Source organism: Plodia interpunctella, chromosome 26, assembly GCF_027563975.2.
Source record: "Plodia interpunctella isolate USDA-ARS_2022_Savannah chromosome 26, ilPloInte3.2, whole genome shotgun sequence".
Lineage (NCBI taxonomy): Eukaryota > Metazoa > Arthropoda > Insecta > Lepidoptera > Pyralidae > Plodia > Plodia interpunctella.
The window spans coordinates 5570619-5594447 of NC_071319.1; the positions used below are offsets into that span (position 1 = coordinate 5570619).

The 23829-nt window shown below is 35.4% G+C and overlaps 4 protein-coding genes across 15 annotated transcripts in view; 2 read left to right on the plus strand and 2 right to left on the minus strand.

Annotated features, from left to right (window-relative positions):
• Positions 1-4568, minus strand: part of LOC128681270 (uncharacterized) — an 11482-nt gene extending 6914 nt beyond the window's left edge. Inside the window, exons 1-2 of one of the 6 annotated variants that reach the window (XM_053765072.2) lie at positions 3711-3960; positions 3090-3116 (exon numbers count right to left, since the gene is read on the minus strand). In XM_053765072.2, the coding sequence (XP_053621047.1) occupies positions 3090-3116 (27 nt within the window). In that variant the 5' untranslated portion in view covers positions 3711-3960. Of the gene's footprint in view, positions 1-187; positions 3117-3710 lie in introns of those variants that run through there. The other 5 variants (XM_053765078.2, XM_053765076.2, XM_053765074.2 and 2 more) reach the window with 5 other exon arrangements.
• A 317-nt stretch (positions 4569-4885) lies between these two features.
• LOC128681182 (zinc finger protein 454-like) lies at positions 4886-6932 on the plus strand. Its single transcript, XM_053764898.2, has 2 exons — positions 4886-5211; positions 5440-6932. Exons 1-2 carry the CDS (start codon positions 5026-5028, stop codon positions 6757-6759), a joined length of 1506 nt encoding a protein of 501 aa, XP_053620873.1. The 5' UTR covers positions 4886-5025; the 3' UTR covers positions 6760-6932.
• LOC128681183 (zinc finger protein 431-like) lies at positions 6929-10904 on the minus strand. Of its 4 annotated transcripts, none has more exons than XM_053764900.1 (3): positions 10690-10904; positions 10395-10452; positions 6929-8396 (listed from the first exon to the last, which is right to left on the minus strand). In XM_053764900.1, exon 3 carries the CDS (start codon positions 8358-8360, stop codon positions 7176-7178), a length of 1185 nt encoding a protein of 394 aa, XP_053620875.1. In that variant the 5' UTR covers positions 8361-8396; positions 10395-10452; positions 10690-10904; the 3' UTR covers positions 6929-7175. The 4 variants fall into 4 exon arrangements, 3 of the variants coding, with proteins under 3 accessions (XP_053620875.1, XP_053620876.1, XP_053620874.1); XM_053764901.2 differs by having other exon boundaries at positions 10795-10897; XR_008405944.1 differs by lacking the exon at positions 6929-8396 and adding an exon at positions 9497-9715.
• Positions 10905-11634: 730 nt separating this feature from the next.
• The window catches only part of RhoGEF2 (Rho guanine nucleotide exchange factor 2), a 145564-nt gene continuing 133369 nt past the window's right edge, over positions 11635-23829 (plus strand). For 2 of the 4 annotated variants that reach the window (XM_053764799.2, XM_053764800.2), the window contains exon 1: positions 11635-11914. The gene's annotated coding sequence lies outside the window, so the exon portion shown is untranslated. The remainder of the gene's footprint in view (positions 11915-23829) is intronic. The other 2 variants (XM_053764801.2, XM_053764802.2) reach the window with 1 other exon arrangement.

Below are 23829 nucleotides of genomic sequence, written 5' to 3' on the forward strand. Positions count from 1 at the left end.
AATTCTTTTAGCCATACTACAATATGCTGCATCACGGGTAAACATGAAACATATGAGGTGTCTATAAAAACATCAGTAGATTTCAAATTAAAAATGAAATTTTTCCAGTAATTCAAAAATAAATTGCGGGAATCCATATCGTCACTTTTACCAAACAATTTCTTCATTTGATTCAAAAATGGCGTACCTATGGTTTCCATTCTTTGCTTTTGAATCTCCTCACTTTTGCATAGCATTAAATATTGCCCAATAATTCGGAAAATCAAGTAAGCACGTTGCTTATCCTCGTATTGTGATTCCTTGGCGTTTCCTACAATTAGATCACTAGCATAGAATTCTTGTATTAAATCAATGATGAAGTTTTCGTCTGCTGGTAACATATAATCTTCAATTTTTATTAAAACATATGTTGCTTTATCTCGGGATACTTTATTAAGCACCCTGAACAATGCTGCTCCATAATCAGCCTTGAGACTTTCAGGTATTTCATCTATAAGATCCAAAAGTCTATCCAATAAATATTCGTATTTCGGCAGAGATAAATCTTTCTTTCTCAAAGCAACTTTACCTATTTCCCAGATTTCTGGATGAAATGATTCACTTTGTCGCATCAAATGGCGGAGAGTAATATTAATTGCAACAGTAGGCCTCACGTGCGCAATTGATGTAAGAATTTCTACTTCTTTATCAATTCTCTTTGCTAACAAAAATGTAAGTCTAGGTGCACGTCGCCAATCCATAAGCAATCTCATGTATTCTTCGACTTTATTAGCACTACAGATGGATATCTGATTTGCTACTGCTTTAACACCAGCTTGACGCCATCCCAAAGCAAATAAATTTAATTTCGGTTTAGCTAAATGTCCGTAAGTTCTCATATTAATAGCCAATAGCTTCTGTTCTACAGTTTCTGACCCATCAACTTCAAGTAGTTTTTTTAAAAACGACGATCCAACTAGTATCGCAAATGATCGGACAAGATCGGCACGAGGGCTTTTTAGCATTTCTTTTTCTATTTTACATAGAACTTTTTTTGCTAATCCCTCATTTTCTGAGAAGTATATTGCTAATTTGCGGAGAAATTGGTCATGGTCAATCTTGTCACTGATTATTTTTTCAAGTTTGTCTGTGTCAATAAGTATTTGGGCGTCATGTCGAAGAACATTTAAGTAAGACTCGTTGTCTTGCAAGAATGCAAAATTTTCTTTAAACAAATCTTTTCTGGCAACTCGCGAGTTGTATAAGTTCAACAACAAGCCCACACAAGCATCAGAATCTCGATTCGCAAGCATTGAAATCACCGGCAAAACCTCAGGAAACTCAGTGATCTTTAGATTGTAATCTTGCAATACTTTCATTAATGTCTCCAATCTTATGACCGCTTCACTGGTCTTAGCTTGCTCTCTCGCAGATGCTAGAAGTAAAAACGGCAACTTGTGAGCAACGTTACGTTTTTCGTCTTTGTTTAAAGTGTATTCAACAAAAGTAGAAAACTTTTCCAGATACATAGAAAAGACTTTAACAGAGCATTCCTCAGCCATCAAAATACTTCTAAGTACTACAGCGTGCAGGCCCTCATTACAGTTTTCGTCAGATACCTCTCCGTCTAAGCCGAGACCGTGCGCGAATTTAAGAAAGAGTTGCCATAAATTGTTCGGCAATTGCCAGACTTTAGCACGTTTCACCAAACTTCTGACTATGGTAGCGCGGAAATTGTCTGCTTCATTACTATGTTTTGAAACCAAAAGCTCCAAAAGATCCTTCACATTATCTATAAGGCCACCAGTCTTACTGACCAATACTAGCGACATGCACTCCCGCATTTGAACGGAAGTTTCAGCTGGTATTTTCTTACTCAGCTCATTAAAGGTGTTTTTAAAATTAATGCACCTATATTTGTTAAAAAGCTTGTCTAAATGTGTTTCTTCTTGGATACACTTTGACCACTTCCCATACCTTTTCTTAGTTATACGCCTCTTCAAACAACAAGCCTCCATTATCGACTCATTTATATCACAATCATTATAGTTTAGTATATATTTTTTGTCTTTAAAAATATGAGTCTCAAAATCCTGTTCCAAGTATGGCGATGAGGGAGGTGTGTACGGCCAGTCTTTTACTTTATCACCGATACACTTATCAACAAATACCAATTTCTTGAAGGATTCTCGTTCATTTTGACTAAGTTGTTTAATGAACGGTTCCACACGCTTGTATGAAAAGAAATCTGTTCCCAGATACTCGGCTCTTGCAAGTCTTAAAACAATGTCTTTGATTTCGTCATTATTCAAACACTTAGCTAACGTTGGTGTGTGTAGGAGCCAAGCCGCATACAGTTCAGGTTTCTTATCATATCGGTCCTTATGTTTGCTCATGACCACACGAGTAACTGAAGAACTAAATGTATCGGAATAATAACTGTTGTAGTACTTTTCTGCTATATCTAAAAGTAAATGAGAATCGATATTAATGAGGTTTGTGAGACAGCGGTAATAATATCCTTCATGACGTGTATAATTGCTTATTACATCTTTGTCCTTTGGCATTAAATCATAATAAACGCGGACAGCTCGCGGACACTTTTCACAAAGTAACTTCAAACGTTTTGGTGTTATCTTTTTTAATATTTTCGCTATTGTACCAACAATGACGTCTTCCGGGCATTTCCAAAGAAATTTCAAGGCTAGATCAAAGTTTTTCTCAGAATGGTATTGAAAGAACTCAAGACATCTGCTAGGATCTTTCAAATTTACATGCAGCCAGTTGTTCATTTTGTTCACAGCTGTTGTAGTCATCTCTGGATGCAGCACTTTATCTAAATAAGCAGGGTTTATGACGTCGTTATACTGCGGTTCCAAAAGCCAGGAGCTTCGTAGAGCCCTGCTGACATAGAGCATGTCATCGTCTTTAAGATTAGATATAATGTACTCAGTATGACGAAGTTTTGATGCGATGTCTATCTTAAACAGACGATCTACAGCTGAATATTCAGGGGAATCTTGTATGGACTGAAAGGGTACTTTATTTTGATAAGCATCGTTCACCAACGAGTTTAGATACCGGTGGCGCTCTCCTAAGGTGTTACCCACCAATGTAATTGGGGTAAAGGTCATCATCTGAAAGCAAGGATGAAATCTTGAAGAGTAGATATCTTCAAGAATAAAAGTAATCACGCAACAAATACGCACAAAAACGTAACATAATAGGTAGGTGTTATGCACACGGCGCGGCACCAGAAATTTAAGTAGAGTTACAATATCTACTATCTCCACTTCAATATTCTCGATCATACTGCACATTTTGAATAGCACTGCACATGATCACATAGGCATGATCATCGAGAACTCGAATATTCACTACATTAGGTAAGTAGGTAGGTAAGTACTATTTTTATGTATTTTAGTTCCAAATCCGATACCTATATCGTTTAAATTCCGTTTGACCGAAAATAATGTATCAAGATGTCGTAACATCGTAATAGTAGTAACTAGGTACCTAATCAATAAAGGAGGCGTCATTTTTAATTTTCCTCTTGAGCAAAATGGTACCTACCGAAGTTTACCACACCACAGTAAATACATACCTACTTACTGATGACATCAGTGTTAAAAAATATAGGTAGATTTAACGACTAAACTTAATAGGTACTTACTTACTTATTAAATACATTATGCAAATGTATAGGTGATAAAATTAAACATTTTACTTACCGAGTATTACTATTTATTGACAAACAGAATACGCCCGGAACCCGGAACTAACCGGCACAGTGATGATTCACTTCCTTTTCTAAAATTTTCTATTAACTTATTGCGATTTAGGGGAATAAAAATATCGTACCTAGAAATAAACATTACCTAGATAGGCGTCCTAATTACGTAGATATTAAAAATAGACTTTAGTAAAATAATCTTCAACAGACAATCCACTACATAACTATATATATTGTAGTTGTACAGTATCGTAGGTGGGTAAAAATCTACAAGGTCAAACAAAGTTGCGGAAAAACATCGATTATGTTTTATTTTGAATCGATTAAAAATGTATTTTATTTTACACGGTACACCGTTTGTAGTATAATAAGATTTCTGCTGAATGTTTGCTGAATATTAAATACAAAATTTGTTATTCCTTCACATTTTTGTCAACCAGAGACTTTCAAGCGCACGCCGCCCTTTCTAAATCAATGCATTCAAGATTATAATTTCCATAGTTTTGTAATCGAACAACGTCGTATCTGTATGAAAGGCCAACACTACACCTTTAATTCAGGGTTACAACTATATCGATTTCCCCAATAAGCAAGCAAATGGTACGAAGGGAATTTTAACCGTCTTCAGTGAAAATCTTCATATTTATTTTTCGCTTTCAACTTCCCATGCCCAATGGGGGAACTAACGAACCATGTCGTCTCTAACGGTCTACGCTAATGGCTATGTGTCTCGCTACCAAGCATTGATTTTTCTCTACAGTTTTTCAAGAATATCTACATGATCTTAATTTTTATAACTTTGAAAACGACTGTTACAAGAAGTACAATAATATTTAAAGTATCTAGTTTCTCGATCATTTCCGCTGTGGAGAACGTTTTTGAAAGCGGATACATATAAGTCTTAAAATTGTAGACCTAATTAATAATGACCATGTACCAAAATAATATAAAGAAAGACCCGGTGTATCAAGTTTTGCACGGCGTTGATCACTTTTGCACAGATACGTACTTATCAAACTGTCATATACCACACCACATTAATGTTGTTTATTAGACACATACAAGAAAAAATTGGTTTTCTTAAGGGGTACCCACAGGGGGTACCTAATCTGAACTCAAAACGGGCAACTCTAAAATGTTTGGTTTGTTGACATGACATTGACATTTGAGTTGTGTTATCATATTATATAGTTACCTATTACTCTGACAGACCGATATTAGGTATTTTGTATTTCTAAGAGAAATTTTACAGAAATAAAATATTGTGTTGATTAGTTTTATTTGTTGCGAATCTTGCGAAAAATAATCAAGCTATGTGTTCTGATGGTGAGACAGTGCGCTCGGCATTTAGATTTATAACCGGAGATACTGAACATGTTTGTAGGTTATGTTTTGCAACTACTACCGAAAAAGAAGTGTTTATTACAGAAAATGTAAGACTGCAGCAGCCGTATTTTGATGAAACTGTGGCTTTTGCCGACATGCTGGATGATCTTGGAGTAAGTGCTTACAAACATCCTATTATTCATGTTTTAAACCTACACTTTTTATGATTCTAAAGTTTTTAATTTATATGTTCTATTAAATAACTGGTTCTTTTTATGTAAGAGCTAGTTAACTAGTACTCTTTGCCACAGCTCAGTTTTGTTCTTTACATTTCAGATCTATATTTGACATGACACTTCTTATTATGTGATATTATTTGCCTCTTAATTTTCTGTTCACAGGTCACTATGGAACCCTACCTACCAGAAGTACTTTGCGGAAACTGTGCAGCTACAGTCAAAAAATCTTTTCTATTCAAGAAACTTATTCAACATTCAGATAATAAATGGAATGACCTTATGGCTAGGTTTTCAAAAACTTTAGATCTAGCAGACACTGCTGGTCCCAGTGTCGTACTCGCTTATGTTGTTGTAAGTGACACAGAAAATGTCATGTTCACAAGCCGGAAAAATCAAGAAAAAATAAACAAGAAGTCTGCTTTGGCAAAGATAAAAAACATAATTAAAAATCGAGAGAATTACTGCAAAGTCAAGAAGAAACCAAAGAGTGTTGTCAGATGTGAGATTTGCAAGGGGAAATTCAGCTCAAATTGCCGTCTTGAGAAACATTACAAGAAAGCACATAACAAAACTACCTATCCTTGTCGACACTGCACCAAAGTGTTTTCATCATCATTGCATCTTGAAGGACATGCAGAAAGAATGCACCTCTCTAAGAAAATACAATGTCCCAAGTGTTCAAAAATGTTTAGTACTGAAAGACTTTTACGATATCATGACAAGTTTCACCACATCGCTGCTATTTGCAAACTATGTTTTGTACAGTTCCCATCTAGGAAAGATTTGAGAGCTCACATGGATAAACACGAAGTAAATAAATGCCCAAAATGCGGGAAGAGTTTCTTAAACCGACATACATTTAAAACTCATCTGACAATTTGTGGTGTTACTGAGAAAACTGCCAGATTTTATTGTGATATTTGTAAAAAGGGTTACGTTCAAAAGAATGGACTTAAAACTCATTTGAAGATAAGTCATGGGTTTGGACAAACTTTGTCATGCAACTGGTGTGGGAAAAAGTATGATGCTATAAGCAGACTTAAAAATCACATAGTGAAGCATACCAAAGAGAAAAATTTCCACTGTGAACAGTGTGGAGGGAAGTTTGTCACTCAGGCCGCACTCACATATCATGCTAGGCTTCACACTGGAGAAAGACCTTTCCCATGTGATTTGTGTAATGAAAGCTTCCTATCTGCATCTAGACGTATGGAACACAAGCGGAGAAAGCATTTTGAACCAACAAAAGTGTGCCCACTTTGTGAAATGAAATTTGTAACCAAGAATCAGCTTGGAAAACATTTAAACAGACATTATAATCCTCATAGCAAATTATATGTGGCCGGTGCCGATCCTAAATTAATTCTAAGGGATGGAATAATCCAGAAAGAGACCACTGGCAACATAACTGTAAGATATAAAAATGAATTATTGTCTTTTGGCCCCCAGCCTGCCATTGATAAGGAATTTATCTTCAGTTGAACAGTTTTTAACACCGGAAATATTCTATCTCTATATTTTGCATAAAATGTTATGTACCAGCAAAAAGTATTCTTTTCAATGATCATTTTCTTCACAGGGATTTAGCAACTTAAGACTGTATAACTATTAGCATGCTTGTGGTTATTAAGTAAAATATATACACATGATATTAATATAGATTTTTTATTACATAAATATTTTTACCTATAATTAATTTTCTTTTTGCCCCTGTGGAAAAACAGGACTATATAAAGTATAAATTTAGTTCCTAACACAAATTGCCTAATTAAATTCAAGTCTCTATCTATCTATCTATAACAACAGTTTATCATGAATTCATTTCAATCAATACTTGTATAATACAATAAAATGCTTCACATTTTATACTAGCTTTCGAATTTGAAACACTTAAAATCCTAACTTTCTTTTGCCATAACTATTCTAATATTCTGCTCTTCAGGCAAGTCAGGAGGGACCTGACTCCTACCAGTGTAAAGCTTGCTCGTAGGATTATGATGCCTTTTAACATGCTGCCTTAAAAAGTTAGCAGTGACGAACATGCGTGAACAAATGTCACACTTCAGAGTAGGCCCTATATGCTTGAACTTGACATGTTCTGCTCTGGTGGATGCATTCACAAATTTCTCATCACAAATATGACAAGAGTAAGGTTTTTCTCCAGTGTGTCTTCGAGTGTGATACAATAAAGCCTCTTTTGAAACAAATCTATTTTTACAAATTTCACATTTGAAATTCTTCTCGCCTGTATGTGTGACCATATGTATTTTTAAATAACTGGGTGCCGTAAATTGTTTACCGCACTGAGGACAGACGTGATGCTTTGCATTACCATGCACAAACCTCTTATGAACCCTCAAACCGCTTTCTGTACTGTAACCTTTGCCACACAAGTTGCAAAATTCTGTTTTTACAATTTTACTTCTTAATGGATGGGGATCTATTTTGTTTTCCATGCATAACTTTACATGTTTTATATAGAATTCTTTAGTTGTATAGTATTTACCACACTTTGGGCATGCATTTTTTGATATCTGATGTTTCTTTTCATGTGCATATAATTTATCGTGCCCTTGGAATGATTTTCCACAGTCTTTACAAATAAAGTTAGTATGAAATTTTTCTAAATGATCCTGTAAGCTCTGAGCATTACTTTTGACCACCAGGCATTTGGGACACTGATTGTTGTGTGCAGTTTCTGTATGTTTTTGTAGTTCTTCATCATTCACATATGTTTTGTAACATATCTCGCATGTCACAGTTCCATGGTGACTAATATTGTGTACTTTCAAAGTGGCCACACTATCCACAATCTCATCACATTCCTGACAGTGTAAAACCTCTTTCTTTGTTTTTTTTCTTGGGATTTCATAACTGCTTCTAGATTGAATCTCCGGTTCTTTCATAAATAGATTACATTGTGAGTCTGATTCAGTTACACTAATGTATAAACTGCAGTGATTATTAATATTCAAGTTCAGACTATCTAATAGATTTGTAAAAACTTTGTCTAGAATAAAAGTGGAGTTTTTGCATTGATGTTGAAAATTAAATGCTTCGAAGCATTTTTCAGCACAGTCCATGCACACCGCATCTATTCCAGGCACATCTTCTGTTATCTGTAAGGGAAATATAAATAAAATTAAAAATCTGTTTCCATGATGCTGCCTTGTTCTGTCTTTATTATATCACTGATATAATAAGTCTTCTGGTGAAGCGATTTTTATCTATATCTACAATAAATTTACCTTATGATCTCCAAGGACTGAATTTAATATTTCATACAAAGGTTGATTGAATCCGTTTGATTTATTTACAGTAATAGGGTCGTGTAATCTCAAGTATTGGGTTTGATTTTCAATCGCTTTCAAACATAACCTACAATGGCTGTACCGATTCCGGCTTACGACATTGGACACGAGAACATTCATATCAAAATCCGCTTCGGAAAACATTTTTGTGCAACAAAATAATATCTTTGTAAAAGTATTTGCATCCGTCAAATTAACCGCGCGGCAGCGCAGCTTTACGAATTTCGGTTCACAAACTTAATGTAGGTATGTAGACTTTCGTTCAAGAATTGCAAAGTTGACAAGCAAGCATCGCCATTTTGCATAAGTCGAACGAACCATAAACTCAACAGACCTACAGCACAGCCTAAAGCGTAGACAGCGAATAGGGAGCTCATTTATCCCGCCAGAGTACTGCACTATATGTTAGGTATACAAAAGCTTTAAAAAAATTGCTATGTCGAATAAAAAGTTTATTTTAGAGTACTTTATTAATCCTTTCATTATGTAAGTATTCGTTTGTGAAACAACACTGTAGCATATTCGGGCGCGTAAATCTGCAACAATATTGAAAATTGACGGTTTTTGCCTCTATTGGCAATGTTTGTGTACCTTAATTGTACCAGTAGCGCCATCTGCGCTGAGCTTTGCGTAATATATTACAGGCAGAGAAAGCTATAGATGCCGTCGTATCTTCTATTTTGCTTGTACCATGGAATTAGTAGGTACTCCAGTATTTTTGCGCATTGGAACCTAAAATTTAGCTCTTACGGACTATGGGAAATACAACTTTTCAATACGCCCATGTATATCCCGGGCGAAGTATTATAAAAATAGTATAATGATTCAACTAAAGTTATAAATTTAACTTGAAAACTTAAAAGTTACTTTAACTTGGGTCACTATCGTTAGCAAATCTAAAGAAGCTGTTTTCGATTCGTCTAGGTACATATTTTATTAAATTTTTCAAAACTTTACATTTCGTTTCCTTTTATCAACAATTTTATTTAAATGTTTAGGAATATTCCATTCTTCTTCTATACCGACCAATCTCTTATTTTCAATCACTTTTCTTAAAAATTTTGTAACTAAGGTAGCAGCTTCAGAGACGACTCGATAAATATCTGTAGAAAAGCCATCAATGGTTGCTGTAACAAGAATATAAAAATATGTCAGCTGAGGACCATTCTTCATTGAAATAATATATCCACGTACTTAATAGCCGATTGAGAACGCCGAGATTGAGAACTTGGGTATCTAAAATTTGTAACAGCCGATTCGACTTGGGTGGATCCGACCGACAGACGAAAAGAAATGAAGAGGAAAACAAGTCTGCAACGCACCAGTGACCCCTATCCGGTTGTCCGTTTCCATGGGGTGCGGTGTTTGCTTACCATCGGGCGACCTGCATGCTCGTTTGTCCACTATGCCATTAAAAAAACAGGATCAAATTTAAGCGCCCACTTCTGTTACCAAGTCTGTACCAAGTCGCTTTGTTAAAATGATGTAGCATTTGATTGAGCATTATCTTTTCAAATACCTTGCTTAATACGGCTAATATGGAAATTGGTCTATAATTGCCAGGCTCAGATTTTTCACCTTTATGAATAATGCAAATAATTTACTATATTTCATTTTTCATCACTAACATGGTTTAAGGATGCCAAGTTATAGATAGAACACGTAATCGATTCGTGGTATCTATGCTGCTCTCTCATTTATAAAACTCTCATATTTCAAACACAGACCATCTGTGGTTTCAAATAATAGTAGTAAGCTAATGCTTAATTAATTGTTAATGTAGGTACGGAAATTCGAAATACTCACCAGTTACAGTATCGTTTGTTACTGTCATGCCTATGCCCCAGATTTCGGTGACATTGAACTGAAACAAAGATTGATGTTTGATAAGTAAATAAATAATTGATTCACAAATTCGATACACCCGTATTCAGACTATATCAACCCAGTGTTGGGTATTGAGCTACCTTTTTTCGCGCCACAAAAATAAATACAGAACTTGTACCAAATAAAAAGATAATAAGTAGTTTGTAGCTTGTGAGAAATAATGCCTGTAAAGGTGTAATTTCTGAATAAATGATTTGAATTTGTAAGTACTCACAATCATAACCAATATAAATATCAGCGGGCATGGTAAAAAAATACTTCGACGGTCCTGGGCCAATATCACATCCATTATTATTACCGATATTTAAATTATTATTACCGTTGCATTCGTAGTTATTTAATGTATGAAAAAAAATACACTTCATCAATTTTAAAATAGGTATGGAAGGATTCGCATTTGCTTGAACAGAATCATTTTATGACAGCTTCTGTTTTCTTCTAAACTTGAAATAAAGCTAATTTCATTCATACCTTAACCGGCCATTGCGGAAGTTACCACGACCGCATAATGAGCGATCTTATGTGATACTTATTATATTATGATTATCATAATATATGTTCGCTTCACTAGCCCACACAAAAGCATAAGTGTAATGAATGTTGTATTATACAAATGAAATGTTTATTCAATGGTTTTCTTTGGCAAGAAGTGTCTGGTGACCAACGTAGATTATAGTCTGCACCCTGGGGTATTGATACCAAGGGTTGATACCAATTGTTAGGATAAAACTGTGGTCGTTTTATCTTATATAGGTACTATTATATTTTACACTTTATACCTCTTATTCATGAAAAAAGTTAAAGCTTACTTCAATTTAAAACTAGCTGGAAAAAAAGCTTCTAAGAAATTTCTTAATTCAATAATTAGTCAATTGACTAGTGCCACATATATTCAATGCATGGATTTAATAAGTACTTTGTTGTACGGAGTACCTACTTACTAATTCCATGCTTCAATGTAATGATTTTATATCTGTGAGCTATATGAACTTACATTTTTATCTGTGACTAGTGCCCGGTGAGGTGCTGATCGTGCTGCGTGATTGTGGTGAGGAGACGAACAGTGAATAGGACTTTATTCTTTTATTAATTTCGTGTCTATGGTTAGTACACAGTTTCGTATTTGATGCTGATTGGTGTATCAAAATCATGCTATTTCTTTCTTTTATGACATCAAGCAAAATGGCCGAAGTTTGTTAGAGTGCGAAAGACGTCTTTGCGATGATATTTAATTTCGTGTTATAGCTTTTTGTAAATAAACATCAGTGCAAGTGCTGTGTATTGTGTAGTTATCAGTGGTTGTTCAAATTGTGATTCCTGAAGTGTACTCGTATTAACTGCACGTTTTTCTGGGGAGCTGTATGACAGTGTTTTGTGTCTTGTTTTCACTCATAATTTCACCCTGACATCTGTTTTGGATTTATGTATACCTGATCACGGTAAGTTAACACTTATTAGCCATAGTTTCATTCGTTAATGTGCACTTTAAAATAGTTTCAAGTTGCTTGTAGTAAACACTTTATTTCTTGTAAAGTTTTGGCAAGTTTTTGTCTTCGTTTTTGCCTGCAATTCGTTGCATGTTAGAAGGAGACAGACGATCTTGATGGTATGATAAACTCGTAATTCCCCGTCCCCATGGAAAGTGTGTCGCGTATTATTGTTTTGTTGTTGACCTATTATGAAATTCTAGTTTCGTACAATGGATGTCTAGGAGGTCAACCAGAAGTAGATCCACTCCAAGGAGATGTTATCATATTATGGAAGACACGATTCGCGTAGGCATTACCATCGATATGCTTTTTGAGTACCTAGTCATTTTCTATAGTAGTGACTATATTAATGAGAAATAGATATAGACAAGCTAGCATGTTTATAATATATTCTATACAATAGACAAAATCTCATACATTTTAAGGAAAACAATGACATAGTGTTATCAGTTGGAACTTTTGGATAGTTTGAAATGATGCGAGATGCAGTCTGGTAATACAATAGTGTTGAGAAAATTTATTTTTAATCATCTTACCATACATTCAAATAGGTACTATACTATAGAACAATCGATATTGTTATCATCTTTATATAGTATCACTGAGCATAGATGCCCACAATAGCGAATAGTAAGCAATAGTGGTAGCGGTAGATGAATTTTACTAAGTGGGACAAAGATCATGAATGTTGAGGTGCATGTCAGACTTTGCAATATTAGAAATTACAGAACAGAACAAAACATACTATAATTAAATAGCTTAAAGTATGCTTTTACTTTTTTATGAATAGTGAGTATACATAGAATGATAACTAGAATAGCTCAAAAGATCATTTTTATTCTGATCTCTCTCTCATCTTTGTCAATTGGCCACCTGCCTGTCTTCAACCTTCTTTGGGGATGCTATTGTTGCCTATGTACTGTTAAGACATGTGTCCCTTTATCGCCTGATACAACATCCATGAGAGGATTTGGCATAATCCTATTCTAGGACAGCACCACACATACACACATCATTTTTGTGTTTTTTAGATTAGTTTTTGTCATCAACTTGTACCATGGTAGTCAACCATGGCCATCAACTTGTAGGGTACAAGTTGATGACCATTCATTTCATTACGTTCATTAAGATGAAATCCAATGAACATTTTATTTTTAAAGTTAATTACAACATTTCATTCTCTCTTATCTGAGCATTTTCCCAGTTTCTTCCTCAGCGGCTGAGTGTCAAAGCCCAGGCTCCGCTTTCCTACTATTTGTTTCTTAATTGCACCCATTCGAGAAAAACAGCACAGCATCCAAATAATACAATATTCATTATAACTAATACTTTTGTGGGTCATAGCAAACATGTTATAATAATCATAATGTTTACTTATTATCATTGTGTCAATAGTGTGTCTATCTTATCTCAAATGTGAGTGAATCCTGAACATGATTCATTGACACCAAGTTCACCAAACCAAAAACTCATCCATCCATACTCATTACTCATCATATTATAAAGAGAAAATATTTATATTTTGTTTGTAATGAATAAACTCAAATAAGTACTGGACTTATTATGATGAAATAATTTTCGATGGAGAATATATTTGGATGAGTTTTCTTTTCTTCTATGGGAAACAGGCGCAATGGTAATATGGGTAAGTTAGTTTTCATGGGTAGTTCAACAATTGACCCAATCTCAATGTATGTAGGTTACATTATATTACCTATCTAGATTCGTACCTGTTCGGAACACAATTCGTTGCGTAACTACGCCTCTTGCTTGTATGTCTAATTGGTCGGTTTCACTTCCTCTCTGGCAGATACGCCACAAGATAAAGTACAGAAAAATAGGTAGTTAAATGAAATAAGGATAGGTCCGTGTACCTACATTAAATGCGCCAGAGTACGATGCGTATATTTAATGTAAATAAGTTTATTTGTTAGACAAATTTAAAAATATAAAATCTCCGACTTTCAATATTCATTTCGTTGCAGCTTTTGAACGGCTGAACCGATTTTGATCAAACATATCTAAAAACCATCGCATAAAAAATAGCTATCAAATTAAAAAAAACGCATTCAAATCAATTCACCTGTTGATGAGCTACGTACACAGACAGACACACTTAGCGGTCAAACTTATAACATCCCTCTTTTTGCGTCGGGGGTTAAAAGAAGTAACCGGTCGGTTAACATCAGACAAGAAGTGGAGGAGATTGACATGTACCGATCCCTTATAAAGTGGGATAAGGGTAGGCTGATAATGATGAGTTCGTACGATGCGTACATACGCATATGCACGCATGAGTTAAACTTTCATACAGTCTTGCTGCATACTCATTAGGTGTTCATTTGCGCGTCATTTGGGTCTCTAGTATAGGACCATTCCATGCCCTCCTATGTACGCTGTAAAAGGCGACTAAAGGATATAAAAGCCTTGACTGTTGAGAAGCAACTATAGCTTTCTCATGGATGATTGACGTCGATCAGGAAGATGCGAAATTCGAATCTTCATTTTAAAATTCAACATATTATAGGTACGCGGATACCGGATACTTATGGTGAAACATGTAGTACGTTTTCATGCCAACATATCATCTACTACTGTAAACGAAATAATTGATTACTGATAACTGGAAATATTGACTGATTTGATTGATTGAATATCTACTTATTACATTATTCCTTTTCCCTTTATCACTTTGCGTCAGGAGTACCGATGAAGATCTGTGAACCAATGGCGTGTGCCCACCTCGGAAGTAACATCATGCCTGTGTGTGAGTTTACGTGCAGTTACTTGCTCCAGTTACTGGGACAAAGTTGTTTCTTTTGCTTTAAACAGTAGGGATCCTGGACATGTGAATGTAATAAGTAAAGAAATTGTCCCCGGGGCGCAACTAATACATTCATAACCCAACTAATATTATAAATGCGAAAGTAAGTTTGTTTGTTTCTTGGTTACATCTTCACGCATTATGTACTGGACCAATAGTTATGAAATTTGGTACACAGGTAGAAAATAACATTGAATTACTTACTAATTAAATATACTTTTGAATAACATTGAATATACTTTTTATCCCGAAATTCCCACGGGAGCGAAGCCCGGAGGCGCAGCTAGTACATTCATAATTCTCACATTTGTTTCTAACATTTATTCAGAAAATAATAGCAACGTTGTCGAGTCGAGAGGCTCGGGTTGGTCGTAGGCACTGCCCTTCACGGTACTACACACGCAACGCCATGTTCGTAATATTTAGGGTTGTCATCATCATCAGCCACGCAAGTAAAGTAGGCAAGGAAGCTGTAATTAAGCTATAGGTATTGGGTTCCGGGCTGCAAGATTGTCGGTGACGAAAACCTGACGAATTTGCGAGAAAAGAAGCAGATGAAATTTTTGTGGGTCTAGAACCCAGGCCCAGGTCATCAAGCATAGAATGAATGTAGAATCTAACAGGAACATAAGAGGAATTACAGGCCAAAAAATTTCATCAAGGCCATGACTGGTAGGTAACAATAGGTTTCCCAAAATGGGTTGATAACAGCTGGCCAGCCGGTCATAAAAGCTGAGCCAAGTTAATTTTTAGCTCCGACCCCTGATAAAAGCTGATAATGAAACCGAGAACATGTGAGGATGGAACAGAGACGTAGTTACGTCATTGCCCTTGTATCAGACATCAAAAGGAATGACACGAACCAAGGGAGTTGAAATAAATAGACACAAACAAGCGGAATTTATTGTTTTACGACTGTTCTGTTCGCAAAACGTCAGCAATATGGACACCGGACGTGTAAAACGTAAATTTTCACGGTCTTTGTAGTGAAACGGACTAATTGATGCGGCGCTGATCGGGTTTACTGCTCTATGGCAGCCAAATGCTGTTTGTCGATGGACAATAGATTGATTGAGCGACAATGTAACTCAATGAAAGCTCTAGGTTGTCCGAGTTAAATTTAGTTTCCTTTGGCATTTAGTGGTGGTTCCGAAATACATGTTGGGGTATGTTTGGGTAGACATTGGTTAGCCTTTGTTATTTCGGCTAGATCTAGGTGCCGCCGGTCTTCAATACTAATTCGGACCCAGGTATAATCTTTATCACAGCGGCTAGATAGGTACCATCTGCTCATAGCAGATGGTTGTATGTATTTAAAATTAGATTAATTCCTGCATATGGGTTTTTAACTATGATCGCTAGAACCTAAGTATGAGTGCAATATATGCATCTCAGACTTAGGTACTAGTATGGTATTTTCGACCTTATTGACTTCTAATCATCTGCGACCGACTGCACCTCACATGTTAAACTAAATACCGAGACTAATTCTCGGTTTTTTATAATAGCGAGATTTTGAGACATTTTTCGTTTTAAACTGACCGTGTAACTCAACACAGCGTGGTACACACACAAACCGCTGTGTCAAGCGCTACATCCCGTACCGTTTATTCAAACCACATAAAGCGCCGATAAACAAACCAGCAAACTCCGGGACAATGTGTTACCCAGGCCTAGTAGGGCTGCCAACACATAAAAATAAGAATAATATACTTAAGGCTTCCGTCTAGTTAAGCAACTTGAATTTGATCAACAGAATGTGTAAACATCGATTATTGTTAAACGTAGGATTTTGAGACTCTAAAAATATTTGTGATAATAAAACTGTCTAAAAAAAATAAGGTTTTCTGTTGTCTACATTTTCAAACTTCAAATTTTTCTTAAGTTTCGTCTGTTTCTCTTTGATTTTGAACTTTTTTGTATCCAGTTCTGGAGATTTAAGGGCGAAGATGAAAATAAGCGCTGAATAATGCATTCGTATTCAATATCCCCTAGTACAACCCTAGGTAATACGCAGGGCACGGTATAATAAGGAGTACACGCAGGGCAAGTGTCGGATTTCATTCATCGCTATGCTGTAGGGCGCACACAAACAATACTCGGCTTCCACTTAGTCTCCAGTCTGTGGCGCGTAGGCTAGAAGGTCAACTACGGTGAACTGCTCGTAATCATCTAGTCTGGAGTACGGAAGTTTCGCTAGTACAGTCAAAAGCAAATAAACTTAGCCAAATTTGCTGCTAATTGCAACCAAATAGTGGGTAACTTGACATGGGTTAAACTTATTCCAGGAGGCTGATGAATCGGAATCGGAATCTGAAAACGATTTGAATCTGGTTGGTCAAAAAAGATGGTGTAAAGAGTCCTGTTGCGTAAAGAACGATTCTCGTATTACATAAGTATAAAAGGATCTTGACATATATGTAGTCAAGATTCATTTGCGTCGCTGAACAAATAAATTAACTATAGACCACCAGATTATAATCGTGGGCGCTGTACAATTTTTATTTTTGTAATTCTGATGAATGCTTCGGGCTTTGGCATCCAAAAAACATTTCTCATTAGACGACCGTAAAATTTGATGTTTTGCGTACTCTGTAATGTTTGCAATTTCGCGGTTACGCGAGTCATAATTGACGCATGACCGATGGTTTTCTGTTGTTTTATAGTGGGACGTTTCGCGAATGTTGTTATTCATTTAAGCTTCTCCTATGCTTTCTCACTCTCTTTCTCTCTCTCTCGTCTGATCATTTCCCGCTTTCTTCCTCTGTCATTAATCTTCGAATCCTAAGATCTGCTTTTCTACGTAATCGTTGTCTTCTATGTTTCTGGCACTCTTCTTTTTAGTTATAATAAATTTGCGGCTCGTCCCGGCTTTAGCCACAAATTTAAATTAATTTTAATTAATTCTAGCTTGTCGTCGTTTCTTCGAACGCGTACACGGAGCCAGCTGGTATATTAGTTAGTCCCATTATAACATCCATAAAATCTTGACTACACCACAGCATGCCATGAAAATGCTCTATTTCACCTCAAGAGACGTAACAAACATCGTAAAATCTGTTTTCAATAACAACCTCTTTACTTGGTTTTCTATTACATTTTCTATTCGTGAGTACGATTTCCCGCAAGTAATATTTATTACTTACTTCGCTATTTATTTGTGTGCAACTTGTTCCCGCTTGCGGCTTTTCCTACGTGAATATTTTTGCATAAAATGGCGATGCAAGACAGAGGTCTTTTCCCTAAATGCAATCAATGCTTACCATAATATACTTTGCATTATGTCCAATCATTGACTTAACCGTTTTGACTAGATTCCAAAGTTTCCTTGCAGTTGAAATGAAATTCGCTTTGTCAATCTATATAATATTTTTTGATCAAATTAATCACAACCTCTCTCTCTCTCTCTCTCTCTTATATGAACGTTTTCCCGGTTCCATCCTCAGCCGTTGAGCGTCGAAACCCAGGGTCCGCTTTTTTATTTTTTCGTCCACTACGCACGGTCGTCTCTAGTTGTCAGGCCATTGGCACGCATTAGCCCCTTCTGCCAGGGCCAAGACGTGGAGGATGAAATATTTAATCCGTAGACATAAAATCTGTCCTAAATTACAATTCATTATTAAAAGAGAACCAGACTAGATATTCTAGCGACAAAAATGATACTGGAATACTAATTAGGTATAGTTCATCTCTGCATAAGGTCAAGGGGCGAGGGGCGAGGGGGATGGAAATAGAAAACTGTTACCCCTTAATCACCCTACGGAAAAATACAGTCGATTGATCAGAACATGCTACGCATTATAACTAGTCGGTTACGACTGCTACTCGGTCCTGGACATACGTCCTGCGTTAATGGTCTTCTGGACTTTTTGATGTGGGTAAGTGCTAGTTTTTTTTTTACCTCTTTATCATATGAAAAAGGTATCTAATTTTATAAATGCGAAAGTCTTCGTGACTGCTATACGCTACGGCTAAACTGCAAAATTAATGATGATTTAAGCAGTATCGTTGACAAAAAATGTTCGAACATTAGAGAAATTACAGTTCTAACTGGTCACTTTACTAACTCGAATCAGAAATTGTAGTTTGACAGAGTCCCGTTGGATATTATTTTCGAAAATAGTACAACAAATGTCGCACTGGCAAGACCGGTCGTTTGATGAGCTAAGCTGGCTGGTGACGCAAGCGCAATGACGCGAGAATGATACATTTGGCGGATAAATTAGCAGTTATTGATGCTTGTGTAGGGTTGCCAGGTGAAACTTCACAGGTTTCAGGGTACACCGAAAATTAAAGTCCTATCGCAATTGCCCCACTTTCTGTAGTCTGTACTATTGAGGACCTTAATCAAACAAACAGAGCTATTGGAGTGGCCAAATAACTACTGGTCATAATAATATATTCTTGTCTTGGTCATTTGAATAAATAGTTTTTCATTATTTCATTTACTTAATATAACCGCCGTAAGATTCGAAAGGAAAAAGAAGCCAAAATGTTTATTCAAATGACATCGGAATTCATGTCAAAATTTTAATTAATTAATTAAATTCATGTCAATTTTGATGACGTAATAGAGGTTCCATGGTGTTATCAGTTAGAGATTTCCACAAATTGCTTGTTTTTATTGAAAACATCCAAATCCCGTCACTCTTCACATGTCATTACTAATCCTGTCCTCTGACAACCCTGTTGTAACACAGACTCGAGAATTGTTGCATATCGACAAGGTTATTGTACGATTGTAAATCAATATTTGATCGTTTGTCCTAGTTGGCTGTCAAAAATATGCTTTTTGTTCATGCATTATGCCTTTGGATTGAAACAACATCTCCAATATATTTCTTTATGCTGTCAACTCGTTGCCTAAGCAATGTCTGTCTATTCTTCAACAAGTTTGTTTACTATCATACTAGCATCCACTCTCAGTATTGCATTACATCGTCTCACACAGTAGTCTGTCCATCTCATTTGTGTCTCCTTCTCTCTTCTCTTATTCGACATCATCCTATTAAAATTTATTGTAAAAAATCGCCGCTAATAATTTGCTATTTTACCCTGATAAGTAGGGTACTTTTCTTACTTGCTATGCACCTAGTTGCACATTACATTGCTCTCCAGTTGACATGGCTTATCAAATAATGACACTATTTACTAGTTAGCGATGTAACCTTTCTTTGATTTTACCCGCCTAATTAACTATCTGCAGTAAGAAATAAGTCAAGGAGTAATTAAAATATGTCTGAACCTAAAATGAAATCTGTATATATGAATATGTCTGAACCTAAAATCGAACAGGCTAGACAAAGAAAAAATTTGGCACCAAAATTACTCCTGTTATAGCGTCATATATCATGGAAGCAGTAATATTCATTGCCAATTCTAAGTCGGCATTAAAACACGTTAAGACAACAAGTTTCCTCTATGATTTCAGAGTTTTTCAACGTATTAAGTAAATATATATTTCGTCGTTAAAATAAACATGTCTATTTGAATCGTGACAGTAATGTCCTTGAAGCCAATACCGTGCAAACGCGTGTAATGAGCTGGACAATATTTTATCGAGAATATTATTCGTAGAAATGGTTTGGCTTCAGTGTTGACCTTTGAAATGTAATGATGATAGAAGTATGATCAGTATGAAGATCATGCATTGCTTATTCAGAATACAGTGGGTGAACCTGAACAGAGACACCATAAACAGTCCCGAAGTATTTCCTAAATTCTGGTATTTTGGTAACATGCATTTATGATAAACTTGTTTTTATGCTTTGGGAGTTTAAAAATAATTAGGATAAGGATGAAAGATTTGGATGAAGGAAAAGTAGATTCTCATTTGACATTTCTTTTTCAGCTTTTGCAAATTGATAAATTACTTAATGTAACAAACCTATATAGGAAGGCCATAAAAGTAGCCTTGGTACATCATTTACGGTGCAAAGTTAGCACATTAAATTACTGGCGCTCATTATTTCTTCCTATTTAGGATAGTTATTCGCCAAATACCTAGATAGAATAACATTTCACGCAATGTAATTTAAATGTAAACATGGCTTATAGTTTATCGCTATTAGTTAGCGAATTTTTCAGGGCGTATCCACTTCAGTGATCTACAACTAAAGCTCCTATCTCTTCAAGAATTCCAAACAGTTTTGGGCAAAAAATTGGATCTAAAAAGAAATTTTACTTCAACATTTTGCCGAGTTGTCTCTCTGTGGTTCATTTAGTTTGTAGTCAGCTGGTAGTAAGGTCGCGTCAATTGACACGAATAACTTGCACTGAATGTGAGACACCCTGCATGGCTAATGGAGAGGCATTTGATAATCTGATGAAGAGTCAACGACCTCTAGCTGCATTTAATTTGTTGTGGGTGAATAACATTTCTACACAAGATGTAATAGCATCAATAATTTTGGTCTTCTTCCTAAATAAATGCTCTTGTCGGTGTCATTACGTAGGATGGAACACACGCAACGATTTTCTTGGCAATGTTTATGGATTGGTTTTGCCATTTGCCTTCTCTTTTACATGTTACCAGCCCACCAATCAAATAAACTGTAGGTTTCGTCACGAGTCATTTCTTTGCCGAATTCTCTTACACTTTATGGTCTTTCTTGTGCAATTTTGAAGTCTTTTTGCATAGAATTTAAAATCAAGATTGATTCTTCCACTCAAAAATTGTCTTACCGTTGCAAAGTCTGAAAATGTAAAGACGTTCTTGGTACTCGGTTCAATTAATCGTTTGGTCAACTATCGTCTCTTTAGAATGTTTTGTTCATTATTTTCCTCTTTTAAGTTTGCTTCGTTGTAAAAAGAATCTTGTAATTATTACAATTTCCATTACAATCAACGTAACGTCCAAGAGGCCCTTAAAATTTCTCCGCGCGAAATTATTTGCATACTTATGCATCCAGTTTATCGGGTAATTTAAAAGTATGTGAAAGAGATAACTGGACTATAACGACACGGTAGTAATTCCGAGATCCGGCTTCTTAACGCCGGTATTCGGAGGTCATTTGGCGTAACAACCAACGGTCCATGACCTCAATTGTGATATCACACATTCACAGTGTCAAACGATTGAAAGAATTAGAATTTATATGTAGATATAGATTCTAAGGGTACATAGGAAGTCATGATTGAAAAATAGATGTTAGAACTACGAGAGGGGCTGATGTTCGAATAGATCTTTTGCTGTGTCATATTTTGCAAGATTTACTAAAATTCTTTCGCGACGATATTGTAATGGAGTCTAACCTAATTTGCTTTTAAACTTTCGATTTTTTTCGGGGCTATTTAAGTAGATGAAATCTTATGTGACGAGTTGTTACGACACGAATTCTATCGAAACATGATGTTTTATAATCTTATTTTAATTTCATTGTTTGGCATACCCCATTAAATACATTTTTGTTCCGAGATCAGTACACAATAAAACATGTCAATCTATTTGAACGCAAAGATAAAATCAGCAAAATTCCACAAGACGAAATTTTTGTAACCAGAAATATGGTGGGAGGTATGACCACAGACAACCATTAAGATGATGTCTATGACGAAAGACTTGCTTTCATCGTAAAAGATTATCACAAAAACGTGAAATTCCTATCGTCAACGCTCATAATTCTTACGAAATGCAGAGAGGCAAGGCCGTGCGATAAATACTCTATTATTTGTCACGATCGCATCGAATAAACGAGTATTCGAATGATTTCTAAGATTAATAGAGTTCCGAGCTAATTGCAACGAAAGGTTAATAGCTGGGGGCTAAGTATTTTAACTACTTTTAACGCTGGACGTTAAGAAAGGTCCATCAATCAACTTTGAAATAAATTTTATTGTCTCGCCTTTTGCTTTTGTTACCTATTTCACGTCAGTTTCTAGAATGGATTTTACTTACCTATATATCTCTACTTTTTGGTCTTTTTTGATTTGTTTTAATAATCCACTTCTGTCTTTTAATATTATTGATTGACTGTCTGTAAATATTTTTTGTCAAACAAATTTACACATTTATTATCAATATTCTCGGTCCTTTTTAGGTAGTTAAGATATATTATGTCTATCAGGCGACACATGTTATCGCATAAAATGACATGGTAACGTCATTTTATGTTCTTCCTGCATCATTTTATATTCCCAGAACTGTTGGACTATACTATCAGCGAAGTCCATTTGTATTTCGACGAAACTAATACATAATTAGATCAGCGAATTATTTCTATCGATTCTTAAACATGGGCGTTTAAAAATAATCAAAGTGTCAGGATGCAAAAATATTATTGCCAGAATATTAAGACTACTTCTTGAGGTATATTTATAGTCTAGTATTATATATACTTGCGATATTAATAACCAGGGGTCAAATCTAGTTTTATTTACAGTGTTGACATCATGTCGTTTTGATATTATTTAGATATTTACTTGGCAAATTCACAGGCCTGTCCGTCACGGTCATGACTAACAATTACAGATATAGCAGCCAAGCAAGCAGTGTTTTTGAAAATAAAATTATGTTGTGACGTACTTTACTAATTTTCAGCTATGACAATGTTTTTCTGCTGCTCATCAACTGAATTTTGCGTAGCTCTTGCTAAATTGTATCATAAACGCAAACATGTAGTTAAAATTGTGTCTAGTTTTTTTAGATGAAAATATTTTTAAGACTAATTGACATTCGTCCACATTTTCCGGTCACAAACAGTTTTTTCGCAGGAAATCTATAATGAAAACAAATGGACGAGATTAGTAGAGCGAAATTATTTTAGAAGAGACTATTGTGCATATGAACGCACAATCGTCGAAAATAAATGCCCCAAATTAATTTGCTTTATATTATGTATTAAAAAAATAATAATTTTTGAGATATGTACCATTTGAGTTAAGTCACAAATCACAATGCTTTCGCCCACCACTTCATTACCAATTCGATAAAACGATTTATCATCTGTTCTGCAGTACTTTGACAACAGTTGAAATCTAATCGAATAGATCTAAATATTATATAATTTATAATGATACTTTTTTTGGACAACTCATATAT